The sequence below is a fragment of the Episyrphus balteatus genome, chromosome 3, assembly GCF_945859705.1.
Source record: "Episyrphus balteatus chromosome 3, idEpiBalt1.1, whole genome shotgun sequence".
Classification (NCBI taxonomy): domain Eukaryota; kingdom Metazoa; phylum Arthropoda; class Insecta; order Diptera; family Syrphidae; genus Episyrphus; species Episyrphus balteatus.
In genome coordinates this window covers 121609517-121632700 of record NC_079136.1, presented here as the reverse complement: position 1 = coordinate 121632700, position 23184 = coordinate 121609517, and the positions used below count along the sequence as shown (strand labels likewise).

General features: G+C 30.6%; 2 protein-coding genes across 4 annotated transcripts in view; one reads left to right on the top strand and one right to left on the bottom strand.

Annotated features, from left to right (window-relative positions):
• The window catches only part of LOC129917129 (transmembrane protein 65), a 74547-nt gene extending 63543 nt beyond the window's left edge, over positions 1 to 11004 (bottom strand). Inside the window, exon 1 of one of the 2 annotated variants that reach the window (XM_055997495.1) lies at positions 10128 to 11004. In XM_055997495.1, the coding sequence (XP_055853470.1) occupies positions 10128 to 10518 (391 nt within the window). In that variant the 5' untranslated portion in view covers positions 10519 to 11004. The remainder of the gene's footprint in view (positions 1 to 10127) is intronic. The other variant, XM_055997494.1, reaches the window with a different exon arrangement.
• LOC129917127 (probable chitinase 10) overlaps positions 1 to 23184 on the top strand; it is a 79522-nt gene that overhangs the window by 40843 nt on the left and 15495 nt on the right. The gene's annotated exons all lie outside the window — the stretch shown is intronic.

Below are 23184 nucleotides of genomic sequence, written 5' to 3'. Positions count from 1 at the left end.
AGTGTCTACTAAATTCGGTAGAAAGAGAAATAAAGTTTTGTAAACTTTTAAATTCAAAAACTTTTTCCTATCCAAAGAAATACAAGAAGACGTATTTTTCTGTGACCTTCTTACAAAAGTTTTTAATAAATATTTATCCAGTGCACGAATTCACCTTTATTGCATTTATCTGTTTTTTTTTTTTTTTATTTCTGATGAAAAACAAAACAAACAAATTTTATAAATTGTCTATTTTCTAGAATTCAAACAAAAAAAAAATCAGTTGTTTATAAAAATATTTCATGAATAACTTCCGATGAATGCACTGACTAACCCCAAACATCATCGACAGCAACAGACGAAAACAGTATCATCATTTGCACATTTTACTGAAAGTTTGAATAAAAAAATAATGTAGCACGTTTTGTTTTCCTCCCTGCAATTTACATAAAATTTCACAAAAAAAAAGAAAACACAAAAAAAACAGATGCTCGGAATTCGGGTACATTCTGAATAATAAATGGAGTGTAGATGTAAATACTTTTATTTTTTTATCAGTTATTTAGATGCAAGTTTGCACGTTGCAAGTTTATCCAGATAAAAACAATTGAGATTGAAAGAATGGCATGTTGTAATTAAAGTCAATAGTATTTTAGCATGAAACGACTTTTTTTTTGTTTGGGTTTCGTGATGAAGTTGAATCTTCCAAGAAACATGCTTTTAAAAATCTTTAAATTAAGCTAATGAATTGAATCATGTCATGGTCCTTAAGCAAGGGTTTAGTTTTTTAGCTTTAAATGAATTAGTGATAATCAACAATCTGAAAAACATTTTTTTCAAACACTTTTGAAGGTTGAGGATCTTTGTAAAATCGAAATAGCAAAGAAGACACTTACCAACGTCTCATAAAAATTCTCTTTTAAACGATTGAAGTGAAATTTTGAACTCCCATCCTTGTCTAAATATTTATCCTGGCATCAAGGAATGTTTCTACAAAAAAAAACCACATCGTAATCAACTAAAGACAACAAAAAAGAACTTTATTTGGATTTATCTGCATTAACATTCCTTAAATTCCTTCTTTTAAGCTTGTTGCTTGTGCAATCAAAACTTCATATTCACTTTTGACTACTTTTCCACTCAAAGTTTGTTCAAGTGAAAAATCACATCCTTTAAGTGAATATGCACAAAGTTCCAAGAATTTGTTCAACTTTCAAAACTTCTGTTTTTCTTTCAACAAAAAAAAAAAAAAAAAATAGTTTCGTTTTTCCCTTCTAGAATACCTTCGACCTTTGACTTTTACTCGCAATTAGTTTCCATTCTCAATATAATATAGTTAGTAGAATTTATCCTATAACTAAGAAGCCATAAGTAAAAAGCTTCCAATATGATTTTAATTTATGCATCGTATCCTTTGCTTGGATGCATCAAAAGGTTATCCTGATTAAAATGTAATTTTATTGCACTTTGCTGCGCACACTGAAGACAGTTCAAAGAGTAGCAATTTTCTATGAAACTGAATAAGGAACGAAGCAAAATGATTTGAGCGAGGAGAATACGATTTTGTAATTTTATGCAAATTTTTTTTTTTTTTGTAAAGAACTTTTTTTTTTCTTCACGTCCACATCGTAGTCCACCGTGTCGGAGTCTTCTCTTCTAATTGTTGACGGTGAAATTCTAATGAAAAGGAAAATGAATTAAATTTTGTACGAAAGGATATTAGCAAGAGTTGTTGAACAACGAATAAGGATTGTACAATTTGATGTAATACAAATTAAAAAGATGTAGTACATATTTTAATTTTATTAGCTTCTTTTCTGCAGAAAAAATTAAAATTAATGATTATGGAATTGGATTAAATATTTAAATGTTTGCACTCAAAAGAGATTTATTTCTTTTGAAGAATAGTTTTTGTTGTAGCGCTTATTAAGGGCTCAGTTATAGCTATCAGTAAAATCCATCAGTAAAAATTTAGTTTTGCCATTTTGAATACTTTAATCTTATATTTTGTGGAAAATTTTGATGAAATAAATTGAAAACATATTTCCACTAATTTTTTTCAAAAAGAATCAATGCATTTTTTGTTAAATTTTATACACAAATTCATTTTATAAATTTTACTGATGAAATTTCATTTTACTGAACAGCTGACTGCCAAATGCCAAACAAAATTCCATTTCGTTTTACTGATGGCGTTCCTTTTTTTTAATGTTCCGGTGCCATCATTAAACAAATTACTGATGCAATGATCAATGGTCAGTAACAAAATTGTTTGTCAAATAAGCATTTATTTTAATGACATACATTTTCTGATTGCTATAAACGCTCATCAGTAAAACATTTCAGATTAATGATGTTTCAATTTTTACTGATGGATTTTACTGAAAGCTATAACTGAGGTTTAATATAATGATCTGATCTGGATCACGATGAAAATTAAACAAAGCTATTATTTGTATCAATCTCAAGAAACTATCAAGAAGAAGCTTAAAAAACCTATCAAGAAGGTACCTTTCGATTTGTTGATGAAAAAAATCATCAACTCGTTGATCAACAAATAAAAAATATAGATTTTATTAAAAAAAACTCTCGTTTATCTTTTTTGACATTAAGCTCTGTAAAGCCAGAACTGCGACCTAAAAATTTTTGAACCACCCTTCAAAAAAATTTAGAGCAAACCATTTTATTTATAGGAAGTCTGAAAAATTGCCTTAAACAATCGAATTTGGAGATAGACGTATAAAATCAATTGCAATCGTTTGTTCACCTTGAGTTCTTTAAAAATACTAAAAATTATCTTTTGTCTACGCCCCATTTAGGAAACATTCAAAAAATTATCATTGTCACACATTACGTTTAGAATATATTGAAAAAACTAAATTTTGCACTGAAAAATTTGAAGTCCGTTGAAATACCCAAATAATTTTTGTTTTCAAAATTTTAAATTGCAATCGTGTGTTCAGCTCTAGTTCTTGATAATTTCAAAAACAATCATTTGTCCACCCTCTGTTTAGGAAATATTCAACTTTTATAATTTTTTTCTTAAATCCCCAATTTTTTTTTTTTTTTTTCAAATATTCAAACGGCAATCATTTGTCCACGTTGAGGAATGGATGCAAACCCAAAAATCATCGATTGTCCACCCTACGTTTAGAAGATATTAAAAAAAATTTTGTAGTGACAAATTCAAAAGCCATCAAGATTCCCAATAAAAGTTACACATACACCACAGTGACTTGTTTAGTTTCCTCTAAATTAATGACGATTCACTTACTAAAAAATTAAATGGTTGTAAAGTCAAAATTTTGATTGTGGGGCTTCAACAGAGCTCATAATTTGCTTTCCTTTCATAAGCAAAAAAAAAAAACACCACCACTCATAAAAATTAAAAATATAAAAAATTGGTTGGATGATGTTGTTTCTATTTTTTATACATGCAATTAAGAGTTTTTATTTTTTTTTAACATACGGCTTAAGTTTAAGTGCTAAAATGTTTGAAACGTTTTTTTGGGTAATTTTGAGGACTTTTGAATTTTTCAGTGTAAGTTTTGGTTATCTTTTAAACGTAGGTATATGTAAAGAACTCGAGGTGGACAAATGAAAGCAGTGAAAAAAAATTTATTTTTAGGGTTTTTTTTCAGTGCAAAATTTCTTTTTTGAATTGCTCCTAAACGGAGGATGGAAAACCGATAATATTTCGTATAAATCTATAAATCGAGTTGGAAGAACGATTGCAATTGGTATTATCCGTCTCAAAATTTGATCCATTTGATCATTTGACGATTTTTCAGACTTCCTATAAAAAAAGTGCTCCAAAATTGTTTTGAAGCGTGTACAAACATTGGGTTCAAACATTTTGTGGTCGCAGTTCTGGCTTCACGGAGCTATTGATTTCGAGGCTTAACATTGAGGAGGAAATCAGGATATGCCTAATTCCTTTTAATGCTACCAAAAGGTGTTGGGAAAATGTGCTCTTCTAAATTCTATGTAGGTATATGTCTTAGTGAATGGTTCTTTTCCTTAAAAGTTTCATGATATTCGCATCCCAATTTTGTCCTTCAGTCATTACTTGTAAGAGTCACAAAAATAATTTATCCTTTGTTAAGATTATTGTGAGTTGTTACCTTTTATATAGATAACAACTTTGCAAATTTGTGTGACTCTGGGGAATAATCGTATTAAAACGGCACCCTACGCGTTAATTGTGTCAACGAGCAAGTAGCTAAAACTTCCAAACAAGTTGGCACCAAAGATTTTGCTATAGTGTACGTTGGAAATTTGGCATAACTGAGATAGAGCTTCTTCTGTTTGCAACCAAGGTATCAGTGAACTGTTTGAAATGTTTTTAGTTTTTTTACGGACGATTTTCATGATTTTCTCACTCTTTTACTTGTCTTAAGGGATCCACATGTGGGTTTCACCGGGTTGACTTTAGAAACGTCGCTCGATAGACCTTCCGGTTTTAATTGTTTAATTTCTGACTCCAACTGGGGTTTGCACTTGTTTCAGAAGTTTTTGTATCTGCTTCTTCTTTACGACTGACAATGTAATCTGATTGACACGTTCAATTCTTCAATCCTATTCCAATAATCAAACATCCTTACTCGATAACAGACACCAAGCAGGCTTAAATGATTACACATTTTTAAAGAATTGCCAAAATAAATCCTTTACGATCATTTAACATGAAATAGAATAGCCAGGTAGATACCTACTTCCCCTTTTTCTCCTTACTTTATTACCAATGAAGCCTTTAAAATTCGTTTAATGAATCATCATTCAAAGAGCAAATGAACTTTTCTTCCTTTTTTCCTTTACAAAAAAAGGTGGTTCGAATTGCAGGTAACAAACATAAAATCTACTTCTTTTAACTCGCTTCATTCCTTCCTCCGCCTATCAAGACACATTTGGAGCAAAATTTCTTCATCAAACAAAATCATACATACATCATGAGATGAGTTTCTTTCTCTCTCCACTCAACTCGAAAAAAAACATCCTTCCTTCGCACCAGATGGTGTTCCATTTATGCAGGACAAAGACGTCGACTAAGACAACGACGACGATAATTGAATACGAAAGCACATTCATTTTACGCGCGGCAATTCCACAAACGCCAACATCGTCGTCGTCGTCTTTCACCGCCATCAACTCCTCAACCACAGCATCGTTAGTCAGTAACTTCCTTTTCATTTCAATGCCATTTCCTGATACCGACAGCGACAGGCTACACACTGTTGCGTACATCCACAAAACTCTAAAAGTTCCAGAGAAGCATAGCAAAATAGAAGGGAACCGCACCGAGGAGAGAGGAGAGAACAAGAGACGCAGGTGTAAACGGAAGAAGAGAGAAGCTTCTGTGAATCGTAAATATTTAAACACAAAACCCTGTATTCAAGAAGAAGAAGTAACAAATATTATCGAATCCTCAATCCCAATTCCTCAAAAAAAGAAGTCATAAACCGAGCGAGGATGTTTACTCAGTTCAACTGCGTATACAAGGGGGGGGGGGGGGAAGGGTTTTTATGACCCCGTGACAAGAACTCAAAACTTAAACAAGAAATTGTTATGTGATACTAAATTCTTTGGAGTAAGATAATTTTCAAAATATCGAAGTTTTAGAACATGAATGAAAATGAAAAGTGAAAAGAATTTTTTGGTATTGAAACGAAGCCAACTATTTTACCATATTTTGGGGATGTGGTCATATTTTTAGCGAAAATGCTGGATTAGGATTAGACTTCAAGTTAAGCTCTGTTGTAGAGTTTTGTACAGATTTAAAGTCCGAACAAGTATTAAAAAGAAATTTAAAAAGAAATTGAATTGAGTAGGTACACAACACACAAAACATCTCTTAAGGGAAAATCGCAGCTTATCAGCAAATACAAAAATCAGCCATATCTATAATCCATTCTTATCTTTTACGTGCTTTTAAAGAGTTTCCATATATGAGCAACGCTGATTAATGATCATTAAATCTTTGCCAGGTATTAAAAATCTAAGTCATAAAATTGCACTTTTTGAGTTTTGGTCAAATAAGAATAAGCTGTGTATTCTCCTTCATTTGGTATCATAAACATAAATTTAGAGCAACTCTTGCCTATATAAATAAGCGGATCAATTCTCAAAAACTCATTTTGTTAATAAATATGTGTACCTACTGATTGACAAGGTCAATTTTGTTGATGACATTCGTCAAGGCAATGTTTCAGTTCAATACATTAGTCTGATCAAATTTGTGAATTTTGTTTGCTTACAAAATATAATAGTATTTTGTCCTAGATTAGTTAACTCTCTTATATTTTTTAACTATCGATTTGTTAATCGTCAATGGTAAACCGATAAGAACCAATCTTGTCTAAAGGCAAATTAAATATTAAAGCAAGCTAAGTTAACTTAAAATAACCTTCAAGAACAAATTTAAGAAAATCTAATAAATAAGTCGTTATATTTGAAAGTGGTATTAGTCACATTTTCCATGCTTTTCAAAAAATGTCAATTTTTTAATCAAACACTACAGTTTAACGTTTTTTTTTATAAAAATACAAAGTGGAGCAACTCACACATCTAGTGGATGCAATATTTTATTTAAGAAAAAAGATGCGGTTCAATAACGGTTTGTTTGAAAGTCAATTTAGTCGTTTTTTTACATGGACTTATACCAATTTCAAATATAAAGACTCAAATATAACTCAATGCGTTTTATATTGTTAACCGCTGATAAATACCTGAAAGCTGATGAAATCAGAGCCGAATTTTTTAAAATACTCAATAAGTGATCTAAAGTATTTCGCTGAAAATTAATATTTCCGTTTGAAATTTCCAAAATATCTACCTTAAAAACTAGCATAATTTTGTTTAATTTTTTCTGTTACGCCATAAATTTGGAATTTATGGAAACTGCATTGAATTCTAATTTCTTGTATGAAAACTGTACCCTTCGTTATTAAAGTAATAAAATTCGCATACAACTTTAAAAACAAAATTTTTTAAAAATTTTATTTTTAAATGCAAGTTTTTTTTTACAAAACTTTACTGTTGATTTACCTAAGGTTAGGAAGAATTTAATTCAAAAGTTACCACTATTCGTTCTTTTGGGATTATTTATCTACTGTTTAGTACCTACTTAAAACTACTTTTGCTATATTGAAAAAGTAGTTCAAAGCAGCTTTAAGTAGTAAGCAGTAGATAAATATTCCCAAAGGAACGCAGCTATTAAATTTTTTTTGTTTGGTAATTCCAAGAATACTCTGGAACTGTCCGATTCTAAATGCGAAACGAACAAATTTTAATATTTGTAATTGAATCGTCAGTTTTAAGAACGGAATAAGTCCAATTTTTTTGAAAATGACTTTTTGATGCAAATGTTATCAATAGGCGTAGACAAATCTTATAAAATGAAAAAACAAAAACAAAATTTTGGGTGTCGAAGTTACAGGGCTTTAAAAATTGTATAAGTTTGAAAAACTGAATAAATCCAGGATTTCAGGCTACTGATTATGTCTTAACTAAGAAGTTTACGGGTTTTAATTGCATAAAACGTTAAATGGGTTATAAGTACGGTGACCATATTTCTAGAAGCAAAACAAAATACAAAATTCGTTGGATCGTTTTGAAAATATTGGTTTTTCCAAAAAATAATAATAAGATGAGTTTTCATAATTTTTTTATAATTTTAATATCAAGATTTCTTAAACGATTTTTGGGAACAAATTTTCGTTGAAATCATTTAAGTCGTTTACGAGAAAGTCAGAAATCAAGAAAATGGTTTTATAAAAGGTACCTGTTAATAACTTCTAAAAAAAAGTATTTTTTAGTGAAAATTAACATTTTAATTTTATTTTTTCAACTTTTAATATGTCCTTAAACGTTTTGAAATTTAGCTGGGTTCTTTCCTCTTTCATAATGTTGTTCAGTTTTCAAAAAGTTTTTTTTTCTGGTGTAGTTTTTCAACCTTGCAAAAACAAGCTGGAACTAAATAGTTGACAAAAAATTTTAAAAACTAAAGCTTCTATTCGAAAAGTTAGAAAAACTATTATTTTCCAACCACAGTTTTCTTGTTTTTCGTACAAAGTAATTACTCGTAACATTTAGAATAGAAAAATCTGAGAATGTGGAAATACGGGACAGTCACGGGACAAACTACAAAATACGCGTTTCTTATACGTCCCAGGTTTCTTAAATAAAAACCCGGGACAAGCTATAGAAAGACGGGACAGTCCCGGGACGGATGGTCACCGTAGTTTTAAGAGAAGATAAAACCGCGGAGTGCTATTAATAGAGAAGGTCGAAATTGAAGATAGGTGCAAAAGCCCCATTTTTTCAATATATCTCGTAAACAAAGCATAGTTTTGATAAATTGGTTTAAAAACTTGTTGTAAAGAATGAAATTTAATATCGGGAAAATGTTTTCTAAAAATTGAAAAAAAAAAAAAAAATTCCATACCAAAACAGTCCAAAAAAAACATGAAAAAAGTCAAGAAAAGCGATTTGTTGAGGTTTTTTGCTTTTTTAACGGTATTTTTTTTTTCGGGCTGAGATAGTCATATGCATTGCTCTAAATAAAAACACAAGTTAAAATTTTCTAAGAATAACCATTCGAACCTATCTTATTTTCCCATTTTTTGTTTTACTCAAGTAAAAAATAGACCACAACAAAAATTTTTGCTTTACTATGTATAACACATTTTTGTTTTGATTACTCAAACTCTATCAATAGTTAATCGATTGCTATCATTAACACTTTTGTTTTAAATAAATTATATGTTTATTTCATTCAAAATTTGGCTTTTGGGTGAAAGGAGAATGGGCATTTTGGACGTTGAGCGGCCATTAATAAAATTTGTATCAAATGAAAGAACTATAACTTAGGAAAAATTTTTACAATGGACGTTTTGCTGTATTGCGTTAAGAATGCAAGATATTGCAATATTAGTATGATTAATGCACTGTTCAATGTATGAAAGACAAATTAAATAATATTTTTATTTCGACCATGAAATATGATGCTCTGTCATTTTCCCTGAGTCTGAAGACATTAATCTTGAAAATCCGACTAATAGAACTCATATTATAAGATTTTTAAGACAACCACTTCAAGATTTTGTTCGAGTTTTCAAACAATTCAAACTAGCAAAAAATTAAACAACAAAACACTCAAAATAGGTTAAAATTGTTGTTTTAAAATGCTTATGGTTTGGGTTCTAGAGGTTGGATAATCGAAATAAAGGTCTTTAGGCTCAGTGAAAATGACAAAGTATCATATTTTGCACTTAAAATACACATTAAAGTTATAACATAGAGACAATCTATAAAAAGTGTTAAATGCAAAAATGCATTTTATCCGTTTTTGAAGAACGTCACAAGGATAAAACTTCTGCACAATATATTTAAGACTTATTTAAATCAAAAAATTACAAATTCATTCCTGGCCGCGTAACGTCCACGTTCCATACAAACTTGCCCATTCTATTTTCATACGGAAAGTTTTAAGAACGGAATAAGTCCAACGTTTTTAAACCGTTATACCCGTCTACCAGAAACCGATAGAAATAAAATTTTGATCTCATTCGACTCAAATCCATATCATCTTTATTTTATTTGGAGGTCAAACATCTGAAAACAGTAAAGTATAGAAGCTATTCAGCTTTTTGCGTTTTAGCAAAATGGACTTATTCCGTTCTTAAAACTGACAATTCAATTCAACTACATTTTCTATTCTTTCAAAACTTTTCTAAACTAAATTTCGGCATGACCCCCCCCCCCCCCCCAAGAAGTAAACCTGTATACGCCCCTGATTCTCAATCCCAATTCCTCAAAAAACGAAGTCATAAACCAAGCGAGGATGTTTATCCAACTCTCCCACCCACCCACTCACCCAACAACTCACCCACTTCATGTGAGTAAATCACAAAATTTAGAGATGATTTCATTTCAATCTAAAAAAAAGAGGTATCTAGAGAACATGATTCATTCCAGAGGCACGCTTATACAAACTAATTAAGGTGCGCTAAGCAAGTCAAAGACAAAAGTGATTGGAAAAACTATGATAGAATACAGAAAAGACACACACCAAGACACCACAAAAAAGAAAGATGTAAACAAACCCCCCTTTTTTAAACATGCTTTTAAAGCTAACCATGCTAACTTACCCTCAAACCCTTCTTTGAGTTTCAAAGCATCATACTTGTCCAAAGCCATCTTCAACGATGACCTCTCGGCATCTTTCAAAGCCAACACCAATTCGTAGGCCTTCTCCTCGCACAGCGGAGGAACAGCTCCCAACGAAGTTGTTGGATGTTGTTGGGATGAGAATTTCGAATAGAATCTCTTGCAAGCAAATGCTGTCGTCATAGAATCCGAATTCCTTAACGGAATCGATTGTATTTGAGATGACGACAAAGACAACCGCTGTTGCCTACTAAACGACGTTGTTGTTGTAACATTATTTGAATGAATCTCGGCGGCAGCGGTGTAATTTAAAGAAGATAAGCAAGTTCTTTGGAGTAATTTACTCATGACAATGATTTTGTGATGATTCATTATTCAAAAAAAAATTGATTTATTTTTTTCTTATTGGGTTTCTTTTTTGGTTGTTTTCGATTTGATGGGGACCAAAAATCTAGGATATGAACTTTTACAACATTTTCTTCTGCATTAGGTGAATAATGATACACACACTTTTGACGAAGGGGGTGGGTGGATGATCAACAGGACGCTTTTCGTTTGGGTAAATCAAAAATTTTTATACTTCACTTTTTTTTTTTTTTTCTTGTGGAATACACGACACACACAACGACAACCAGGAGATATGTAGAAACTTTCTTTCTGGATTACTTTCCACGACGGTGATAAGAGATGAACTGTCAGTAGGAGAAAATTTTATTTTCTTGGGAATATTTTCCTTTTTCTGGTATATCAAAAGAGAGAAAGATTATAGAAAAGAATGTGAAAATAAAAAGAAAATCAACGAGGAAAATTGAATTAAAACAAAATATGCCAATGACAGATGGGGGTTAGGGTTTTGTTGTTGACAGATAACATTTCGATACTCGATTGAATGACGTAAGTTAGTTGTCATTTTTTTATGGTAGAATTATGGATAAAATAAAACATGTCGGATGGGGGTATTTTTTTTTTGTGAGCATTGTTGTTATGGCTGATTAACTTATATGGGATATAAGTTCCGGTCGTTATATTTGAATTTGGTTAAAATTAAGTAATAATAATTATTTAATTAATTAATTTATTTAATAATCAATTATTGATTTAAATGACATGGGGGTAATATTTTTTACTAATTAAATAGTACATAAAATAAAAAAGTAAAAAAAAAAAACTAAAGTGGGAAATTTACAAAAGTAAATTTTTTTTATTTCTTTCTAGCGCCATTTGTTTTTGGAAATAACTACGAAAATTGTTTTTGAAACCAAATAAGCTTTCTGCATATCTTTATTTCAAATTTTGCGATCGGAAAAACTATCACAAAATGAGTTTGAAAATGTTCACTTTTTCACTTTTTGCAAAAAGTGGCCGTTGTATTTAGTTATACCTTTAGCTAGGGTTGCCATGCGTCCGGGTTTTCCCGGACATGTACTCTTTTTTGGCTGTGTGGGGGACGTCCGGGATAGTTTCTCCCGACAAACAATTTTGGTTCTATAAAGCTTTACAGATGCAATTGTTGCTTCTGTAAAGCATTATAGAAGCAAAATTGTTAGTAGGGCTATCAATTGTCCGGGATTGTACTCTTTTGAAGCCTTTAAAAATCTCACTTTTTGTATGCTACTCTTAAAAATATTCATTCCTTATTCAAAAAACGAATCGAGTTCATTAAAAGCGAGGCGTTTTTATTTTGGTCTATTATCTGCTCAATTCTTTTTTGTGTTCTGTTCCAATATAAACAAAACTCAAAAATGTGCGTATGAGGTACTGGTTAGTGAATTCTTTGACCAACAAAAATTTATTTTAATAATTTATTCAAATTTTATTATTTATAAAAGTAGGTACCTTATTGTAAGACTCAAGGTGCAAAATTTTAAACGATTAAGAAAAATATAAGGCCGCTTAAGTAAGTTGCTAAGTCAAAAAGACCATTTCTTAACTTAAATAGTAACTTACTACAAATTCTATTAGCATTTAACTAAGGGCCAATTTTTCAATAGTCAGTTAAACAGTCATTTAGTACTTATTCAAATCAATTTTTCAACAAGCAGATATAGCTTATTCCTTAGAATAAAACTATCTGCTTCTTTCAGAGACGAATAAAAATTATTCTAAGGAATAATCTCAACAAAAATACAGTTGACAATTTTTGTTTTTTGTTATTCTGTAGAATAAATTATTCTTGATTGAAAAATTCAATGTTTTTATCTGATTGTTTATGAGCCTAATAACTTTATTCGTCGAACAGTTAACTGACTGTTTATTAGAAGATTGAAAAATTGGCTCTTAATCGTTTAAAATTTTGAGCAATTGGATTTTAATGGAATTTTAATTTTTTTTTTTACTGTAACTATGTACATTCCAAATTTTGTAATATTAGCTAAGATTTTTACTTTTATTTTTTTTTTTTTGTGAAAAAAATAAGAAAAAAATGCTACGGGAACAAGGGTTAAATATGTGATTTTTAGTTAAATTTTGAAAAGATTGTTCCGCTTTTTTTTTGTTTTTATAAAACTATGCATTCCTTTTGTCCTAGATTTGTACTCTTTTTTGTGTCCTTATTTGTCCGGGAAAGTCCGGGATTTTACATCTCGATTACTAGTTTCGTCAAAATATATATCTATCAACCCTACCTCTAGCCTCATGAAATTTTGTATGCTGCTGAAGAGAAACGAGCATTTTCATACAAAACTAGCACAACGAAATCTTAAACGAAATTTTTGTTAGGTTTTCGTTTGCATTTTTCGCAGCTTGACCAACTAAATTCTCATCTATTGTGCTAGAATGGTTGGAGAATTTGAAATAATTTTTCACTCACATTTAACATATTGTCTTGCTCCAAAAGAGTTTTTTTTTACTTTGTAGATTTAGAAAATCTTCGTTTCGCACGAAAATTGATCAAATTTGAGATGGGGATTCTTGATGAAATATGGCCAAAAACACATAGGGTCCTTAAAAATATTTAAGATGAAATTGCATCCTCGAAAATTTAAGTTTACTAAACAAAGCTACTACTACAAAGCACCTCTCAATTTTACTTATGCTTGGAATACAGACAGCGGTCCTCTATTTTAACAGCCGGGATAGCAAAAAAAATGATCTTACAGTTGCCTTGTATTGTATTATAAATACAAATTTTGATTAAATAATTTACAAACTCTGAATTAAAACCTAATAATAAAAACTCATAATTTGATCAAGATAAATGGTAGAGTCCCAAAAAATTAAGGGAACAAAAAAAAATCGTGATTTTTTTAGTGATTTTCGATAGGCTGTATCTCAGTAAAAAATGATCGCATAATGACAAAATAAAAAGCATGTAAAGGCTCTATTCTTCTAGTTTTAGGATTAAATGTTAAAATATTTTCTTTCTAACGGTAAAATAGCTAAATCGTTGGACTGTTAAAAACAAAAATTTTCCAATTTTTGTTTGTTTTTACTTTTCTCTTAAGAAAGTGGGAAAATTTTTTCTAATAAAATGATTATTATTTTTAAAAAGGCTTATTATTTTGCTTTAAGATTCATTTTGTTTCAAACTTCTACGATTTGTATATGTATGTTTTGTGTGACCAATTTTTTACTGAATATTTGTAGATTTATATTTGGTATTGCGGGCTGTTTTGGGCAATTGATTTTAAATGCAAATAAAAAACTTTATTCCATCTTTTACGATTTTTTTTAATTGCAATATCAGTCATCAAACCAAAAACCATACTTTTGACTTTGACTATCAATATCTCAACAACGAATCACTGTACAGAATATTCATGGAAACATTTAAAAACTTCATTCAATTCTCTACAAAGAAATTAAGTTTACTTTGTTAAACAAATTGTTTTCTTATTTTTTAGATTAATTTAGAAAAGCTATCAAAAAAGGCATTTTTACGGTTTTTTTAGAAAATTTACCGCTATTTAATTTCTATGGGTGAGATTAAACTGAGGCTTAATTATTGAAGCTTAATATACTTGAAATTAATATGCAAAGTTTCAGACTTATTCATCAAGCAGTTTTTCTGTTGTGAGGGTTTGAATTTTTGAGATGAAGTAAAACACCATATTTCTGCAGGTCTAAATGACTTACTTCTTTGAACTTTTTTGTGAGCAAAATCAAGTTTTTTTGAGTTTATTTGAACATTTTATTGATAAATATCGTTTAAGTTTTAGATAAACCAAGGAAAAACAAAAAAAAAAAAAAATCAAAATTAGGAAAAACATCCAAAAATGGTATAAAAAGCTTTTTTTTGAAAATTTAACTTTTTTTGAAAACTTTTAATTTTTCCTTGGTTTATCTAAAACTTATTTAAGTGCCTAAATTTTGTTCGCTACTTGTAACTGAAATAAAAACCAACTTTTAACATACATTTAATATATTCATAAAAAAAGGTATGCTAGCAGCACCATTTATGTATATACGTACGATTTCTTGGGACAACTTTTATTGAAACACATACATAATTCAGCAACCAGAACTCGAAGAAACTTTTGGTGTCTCAGTCTCACTCGATAGATCTGGAGGAAATATTTGAAAATTTATTTTTTTAGGCAAGGGGTTAACCTTGATTTTTTCTCGAAAATCCGAAAAAAATAAATTTTTAATTTTTTTTCATAAAAAGGTATCACTGTTCATTGTGAACTCGTATCTGTGATTCTAAACTTCTTTCAAGATTTTGATCCGAACATATATCTGCTTCCGAATGTAAGAAAAAAAATTATTTCGATTGCAAACATAAATAACATAAATATAAATATAAAAATAATTATATTATTTCGCCGTTTAGTTTGTGTTATGCCTGATTTATAATATTGCGAGATGACTAGACTAGAGCGAGACGAATACTGAAAGGTCTAATTTTAAAGCTTGTTGCAAAATTTTCAAAGATTTAAATAATTTTAAAACTGTAAATACATTTTTCTTCAAACTAATTTTTTTCAAACTGCACTTAAAGCTGCTCAAAAATCACTGTACTCTAAGGACTTTTTTGCTAGCACTATAGATTTGTTACTTCTTCAAATTTCGTACACAAGCTCTTAATAAAGGATTTGTAGCCGCCTTTAGACGGCTCACAGTGGTGCCATTCTTCGTTTTTTCCGACAAAATTCATTTGCACGGCCATTTCTGGACGAAAAGTCATGAAATTTGGTACACTGAATGATTATAGTATGGAGAATACGAAAAGGCTGCCAACTTTTTTTTATTCAAAATGGCGGCTCCAAAATGGCGGAAAGAATGAACGTTAAAATAGAATTTTCATTTTCAAAACAGTATATAAGCTAGAAATTGGGCTAAAATCATGTCAAAAAGAAGTTAGATTTAAGATTTAGGCCTCATAGATTAATATTCATTATAAAAAAATCAAAAAATTTTAAAACAAAGTCCAAAAAATGCCAATGTAGTAAAACACACTTTAAGACCTCTAATTACGCTATTTCATGCATTTTTTTTTTAATTTATCACAATTTTGAGATCTCTTCTATTTATGTTTAATAAGAAAATTGAAAATATTGGGGTTATATGGTTGCCAGCTATAATGATATAATGAAACGTTTCAATGTTCAATAAAACTGAGAATTTATTTTTTCCGTAAACCAAAATATACTTTTCTAATAGATTTTAGCGTTTTAAATTCAAATCCAGAGTAAAAAAAAATCTATGACGTCACGTTTCGAAGATATAAATTAATTTTGATCTGCTTATATCTCAAAAACGTGACGTCACAGATTTTTTTTGACTCCGGATTTGAATTTAAAACGCTAAAATCTATTCGAAAAGTAAAATAAATTATCAGTTTTATTGAACATTGAAACTTTTCATTAAATCATGTTTTCTTATATTTACTTAAAAACATAGTTGGCAACCATGTAACTCCAATATTTTCAATTTTCTTATGAAACATAAATAGAAGAGATCTCAAAATGTGCGGCTGGTCAACCTAAGAAAGTAAAGTAAGTCACATCTTGTTAAAAAAAAATTGTTAAATGAAAAAACATCCGGTCATCCTTTCCGAACCTTAAAATTAAAATACCTATTTATCATAATCCAACGGACGATATTTGCGAAGACCTCAATTATAAGCTTAGTATTCGCATGACGTATTCAATTCACGTTCGTTAAAGGTTAAAGACATGGATATATTTTTGACAATTACTTGAAAAGAAAATACTCCAAAATAATATATTGTTCCTGATTATGAATGAGTTTGGAGCTGTCATGTATAATTCTGATTTCGGTTTTGATGACAAATCCTTTCGTCACGTATCCAAAAAAAAAAAAAAAACACAATTAATTTGACTTCTTAAAAATGTTAACCTTGACATTGAAGTCGGTTAGTCAGCCACGGCTGGTGGCTTCGGCATGTCCTGTCAAATGGATAAATGGATTTTCTTATAAATCCATACATTTGTATTGCGGTTTAAAAAAAGGGTAAGCAAAGCCCATTAAGCGCGACCAAAGAAGGTGTTAAATAGTTCCATTTGTTTTGTATGCACATGGACACAAGAATATGAAAGTCCATTGAACTAATCATCGCATTGTCATGGTTTTTATATTGGCATACCGCCAATCCATCGGATACTGGTTTGTCTCCTCTGTCGGCAGTCGTTGTGTGGCATGTCGGATACCAAAAGTTGTTGTATGTCAACTACTTTGCATTACTCATACTTGTGGTGAAGATGTTTGTGGTTTCACTTGCTTGTGTCATAGTTCTTCTGCCTAACAATTGTCAAGTTTATTCTTCAGGCAAAGTAAACAATGAGAGTAGGTGTGTGTGCTCCCGATTATTGACTTTTAAAAAAATCCAGATCAAATCGAAACACCGTCAGTGTGTGTCACGAAAAGCCATTTCTTGAAACAATTCTTCCAAAAAGATAAACTAATGAGTTTTTTGTTTTTATCGTGAGGTCATGGCCATCATGGTTTTACACTTGGAAACTTATCGGTAGGAAGTTGATTGCATTGCGTGTTGGCGCCAATATTTAATATGGGAGTGCTTTAGATCTCTTAAGTCTCTTGATGATAGATATTAATTGAATTTATTTAAGTATTTAGGGGAAAATCGATCTTTAAATAAAAAATCATATGTTTGGTTTCTAAAATTTCAAAAACCAGAAATCGTAGAGATTTTAAAAGACCTTAAAGAGACCTTTCTTTTGATGTCTCATTTGATGGTCTTCGAAAAATTTTTAAATTGCATTTTTTTCGACAAAAAACTTTTTTGCGAAAATTTTAAAAGAATTTGAAATTTTTGCAATCGTTTCGCAACAAATACTTAACTTTCAACTTGTTAAAAGTTTTGATTACAAAAGTATATTTTGCGGTGCTGATTTCTGCATGTTTTTTTTTACCAAGACTTCCGTCTTAAATTTAGCGGAAATCCACTTAATTTAAGATGAAATTTTTTTTATGAAAATAAGAAGATTTTTATCTTAAATTAGGTAAGTGGATTTCCGTTAAATTTAAGACGGAAGTCATCTTGACAGAAAAAAAAAAAACACGCAGAAATCCGCACCACCTAAAATTAGTCGGAATTCTGCTAGGTTTTTTGCCAACATGACTTCTTTTTAAATTAAGCGGAAATCCATTTCATTTAAGATGTAAATCTTTATATGTAAATATATGAAGATTTTCATCTTTAATTTAGTAGATTTCCGCTTAATTTAAAACGGAAGTCATCTTGACAAAAAAAAAAGAAAACATACAGAAATCCGCTTATTTTTAAATGGTCTAGAAAAAGACCACAATTAAGCGGAATTCTACATGGTTTTTTACCAAGATGACTTCTTTTTAAATTAAGCGGAAAACCACTTAATTTGATTTAATTAGTTGGAATTCTGTATGGTTTTTTGCCAAGATGACTTCTTTTTAAATTAAGCGGATTTTTCCACTTAATTTAATTTAATTAGTTGGAATTCTGCATGGTTTTTTTGCCAAGACGACTTCTCTTTAAATTAAGCGCAAATCCACTTAATTTAAGATACAAATCTTTTTATGTATCATAATAAAAATATGAAGATTTCATATTAAGAGTGAGTGAATTTGAGTGGAGTGGATTTCCGCTTAATTTAAGACGAAAGTCATCTTAGCACAAAACCATGCAGAAATCCGCTTAATTTAAGGTGGTCATTTTCTATGTGTTTGTTACAAAATATTGCCAAGCAGACTTCAGGGAAGCTTTTGGTTTAAGAGACATTACATACAAAATTAGAAGCATTGTTAAACGCATCTTTTTCGGATTAACTCGAACCATTATGTAGATCAAATATTCTCGACTGAATTTAAAATTTTACTTTAAGATCAAATTTTAGACATAGCGCCATTAACATCTAATTTAAAAAGTATTCAGTAAATTTGTTGAACTCGTTCTATATGCAAAAATTATGTTTGTATGTTTGTTTAAAGTCACGATTTTCGAGAAGAATAATTATTGTCAAAGCTGTCCTGATTAACTTAACAGCCAACCTAGATAAAAATGTTTAACATTAAAAAAAAAAGAGTGTGTGTACACATGTACACGCGACTGAAGTTATACTTCTCATTCAGTATATGTAAATGAATTTCATTTGATATTTTTAATTTCTATTATTAAGTAATTAATCCACACTTAGTTTTTTTACATTTTTATCAAGTGAACAATAAATTAATTCTTTCATCCTCCTTGCGTCCATGTAGTTTTCCATTTATTCTGTGAAATTTACTCATGTTGTGCGGTTCAGAACGTACGGTATATGGTTAACGAAAGTAAATGAATTGCGCATAAAATGTGCGATATGGTAATTTTATAAGAATTGTGTGTGCTTCAGCACTAGTAGTAGCAATATGGAACTTGCAGGGTTGCTACAAAGCTCAAAAGTTAGCTGAGCTCAGCTCAAATTTTGAGCTAGCTCACATTTGAGCTATGTACCATAGCTCAGCTCATTTGAGCTGAGCTGAAAGTGAGCTGAGCTGATGGTTGAGCTGAGCTGTTGGGTGAGCTGAGCTGTCGGTGAGCTGAGCTGTTGGGTGAGCTAAGGTAAAGTGAGCTGAGCTGAGCTGTGATGGGTGAGGGGATACATTGATTTTTATTTGGAAAGTATAATGAAATATGAAGATATTTTAAACTTTTATAAAACACCATAGCTTAAGATGTTTGGTTCTAGTTATTAATGGAATAAATATATTTCTATTTTTTTACTAAAATATTTCTTTTTTTATCATAAAAAAAAATTCCGGTACAATCCGGTTTTTCGACTTTTTTCAAAATTCCGAGAAAATCGCGTTTGAAAGTTGGGGTAAATTTTTTTTCGAAAAATCCCCGTATCTTTGAACGCTCCTGGAAGCTAAACCGCTTGAGAGCAATTTTTGGGAGTGATTCTAAATGATAGCTTGTGTCATGGGCCTACGCTTTGCACATTATCAGATTTTTAAAAAATCGCCTTCCATGTTAAACCGCCACATCATGCCTTTTTTTCCAGAATCGTGCCTATTTTTTTTTTTACTTTTAATTTCTCCCGGTTTGAGAACGCGTGGACCTACAGGGATGGGAGCTGTACCCAAATGTAGGTTAGAGTCCCCGCTACCTTTTGGCATCAAAAAAATTGTGTTCATTTTCTTCAAAATTCCGCGATATAGGCGTTCGAACGCTTTGATCTAGAGACAAAGGAGTGGTGCATATGAAAGCTTATATTCTCAGGTACCCGATAGTGGTATAATCCGGTTTTTCGATTTTTTTCAAAATTCCGAGAAAATCGCCTTTGAAAGTTGGGGTAAAATTTTTTTTCGAAAAATCCCCGAATCTTTGAACGCTCCTAGAAGCTAAACCGCTTGAGAGCAATTTTTGGGAATGATGCCAAATGATAGCTTGTGTCATGGGCCTACGCTTTGCACATTGTCAGATTTTTAAAAAATCGCCTTCCATGTTAAACCGCCACATCATGCCTTTTTTTCCAGAATCGTGCCTATTTTTTTTTTACTTTTAAGTTCTCCCGGTTTGAGAACGCGTGGACCTACAGGGATGGGAGCTATACCCAAATGTAGGTTAGAGTCCCCGCTACCTTTTGGCATCAAAAAAATTGTTTTCATTTTCTTCAAAATTCCGCGATATAGGCGTTCGAACGCTTTGATCTAGAGACAGGGGAGTGGTGCAATATGAAAGCTTATATTCTCAGGTACCCGATAGTGGTATAATCCGGTTTTTCGATTTTTTTCAAAATTCCGAGAAAATCGCCTTTGAAAGTTGGGGTAAAATTTTTTTTCGAAAAATCCCCGAATCTTTGAACGCTCCTAGAAGCTAAACCGCTTGAGAGCAATTTTTGGGAATGATTCCAAATGATAGCTTGTGTCATGGGCCTACGCTTTGCACATTGTCAGATTTTTAAAAAATCGCCTTCCATGTTAAACCGCCACATCATGCCTATTTTTTCAGAATCGTGCCTACTTTTTTTTTACTTTTAAGTTCTCCCAGTTTGAGAACGCGTGGACCTACAGGGATGAGAGTTGTACCCAAATGTAGGTTAGAGTCCCCGCTACCTTTTGGCATCAAAAAATTTTTTTTCATTTTCTTCAAAATTCCGAGGAAGTTGGGGGCGCTCACTTTCAGCTCAGCTCACTTTCAGCTTAGCTCAATTGAGCTGAGCTATGGTACCTAGCTCAAAAGTGAGCTAGCTCAAATTTGAGCTGAGCTGTGAGCTAAGCTGACATGGAAATTACCACATGCAACTTACCACACGCAACTTGCCACATACAACTTGCCACATACAACTTGCCACATACAACTTGCCACATGCAACTTGCCACATGAAACATGTAACTTGCAACGTGTTGTGTGTTTTATGTTTGCCGTACTGCGGCGTACTGCATTTTTAAATACTAAAGTACTGCCTACTCTAAAGGTGAAACGACAGCCCTGCTACCCAGGGTGATCGCGTCATAATCCCTTTGACATTTTTGTCAAAAAGTAAATTTTCATACTCACCCTCCCATAAGAAGTATAACTTCAAAAATGTTAATTTACATAAATGTTCTATTAAATTATGGACCATTTAGTCTTAAATGCTTTTACCAATTGAACTGTCATCTTTAAAAATCCATTGATGACATGCGTGAAAAAAAACTCAAAGCCTATAGTTTGTAAGTTATGAGATGACTAAATGGTTTAAGCAAAAAAAAAACACAATCCTTTCAAAATTAGCATCACAAAAGAGTTCACTATCTATGCGCAAAAAGCACTTTAAAAGCCCATTTGTAACTTAGCCAGACAAGAATTAGCATAAAATCGCAAAATTTTTTGTGAAAGAGAATAGTCTTGGGGGAAACTAGAATACACTAGGAAAGAAAGACTACCTAAATATAAAAGAAAAGAGAAGTATATCAGTGGTCAACTCAAGAGAAATATTATATTGCTGGTGAGGTGATGTTGATGATGATGGTTAAAAGAAGAAGACTCTTTCATCGATTCTTTGTGGCTTTCTTAGAATCTTTATGTTACCTCTTTCTCCCAGATAACTTATTTCTTTTTCTTATATAGATAAATCTTAACCTGAAATAGGAATTTTGTAAAAAACTGATGGTATAAATAGAAGGACTTGATATTGTCTAGAATTAGTTCTTTCCGTCGGTTGATCTTATAAACGTTGCTCTTCTTGAAATAGTAAAAAAGAAAATAGTGAATATTGGGATTAAAGAAATTTCAATCAATTTTTGTTCTTCGATTGAATACAACTTAACATGACTATTTGGGATTAATATACATTCATTGGATACCACCTAGCTACCTACTTTTTGATGCCAAAGTGATGTGGAATAAAATTTAAATAAAAGGTGAACGGAGTTCGAATTCTAAATTGTTTTGAAACAAAAACAAAAAAAACTGCAAATAATATAAGAACATTTTCTGTTGTTTATTTAAATTTAATTGATCGTTTAAGAAGAAATGAGATTCTTTTCGTTTGAATTTTAATTTTTTGTTAAGTAAAATGTGAAAGGGAATGGATTTTGGCTACCTATTTGATATGTTGTAAAACTTTTTTATGGTATGAAAAACACCATCGAGAAGAAATCGTGAGTTTGGAAAAAAAAAAAAATCAGAATTCACGATTAAATGAAACATTAAACGTATTTGCTTGGATGGAGAGTTAACCAGAATTCGAAATCGAAGATTTAAACATCCACAAAAAAAAAAAAAATTATAAAGAAAAAAATGTGAATGAATTGGATGGAAATTTTGTTTCGTTTCCTAACTTTGTACAATTAAAAAGTTTGTAAGAAAATGAGAAACAAAATTTTATTCTTTTAGTCGCAATTAAAAGAAAGAAGAACTTGTTGAATTTTGAATAGTAGATAACACTTAAACGGCATTAAATTTTTTGCATTTAAATATTTCTTTAAATTCACTTTTATTCTATGAAAAATGATTTTGAGATTAAGTAACTACATAATTTTAGTATCGTGTTAGTATTTTGTACCTTCCATTTTTTAATTAATTCCGAATTCATATTTTAATTAACTGAGAAAAGAGACAATCCAGGAGATAAAGTTTAAAGAAAATTTTGAGTTTAACTTTTAACTAAATTCAGAATATTTCATTCATGAAAAGACTATTTAGGTATATAGGCTATCCCAAATATATACTGGCTCAAACGAAATATGCTGATAGGCCAACTTAAAGAGCTCTCGGAATTTGGTAAATTATTTCAAATTCTTACGGTTGTCGATTAAACGCAGTTCTTGTGAAATTTCGAAAAATGCCTACTTACATATTTGAAAAATTATTTTGCTGCCCCTGTTTAAATGTACTTGATTTTTAGTTTTTGCAAAGTAGTCTATTTTTAGAAAATAAATTTTGAAAACCCTTAGGTTTTTAAAGAAAACTATGATTGATTGATTAAAAAAAATAGTTTTTTTTTTAATCCAAAACTATAACGGCTTATACGCTTTTGTATACAAATTTTCGTTGCAATATGCTTTTATGGCCGGTACCGCTAAAGCGGTCCATTTTTTTTTTTTTTTTATTTAAAACAAAAAACATTAATTAATTAAAATCGCTAACAAGCGTATTTGTTTTGATTGTATAAC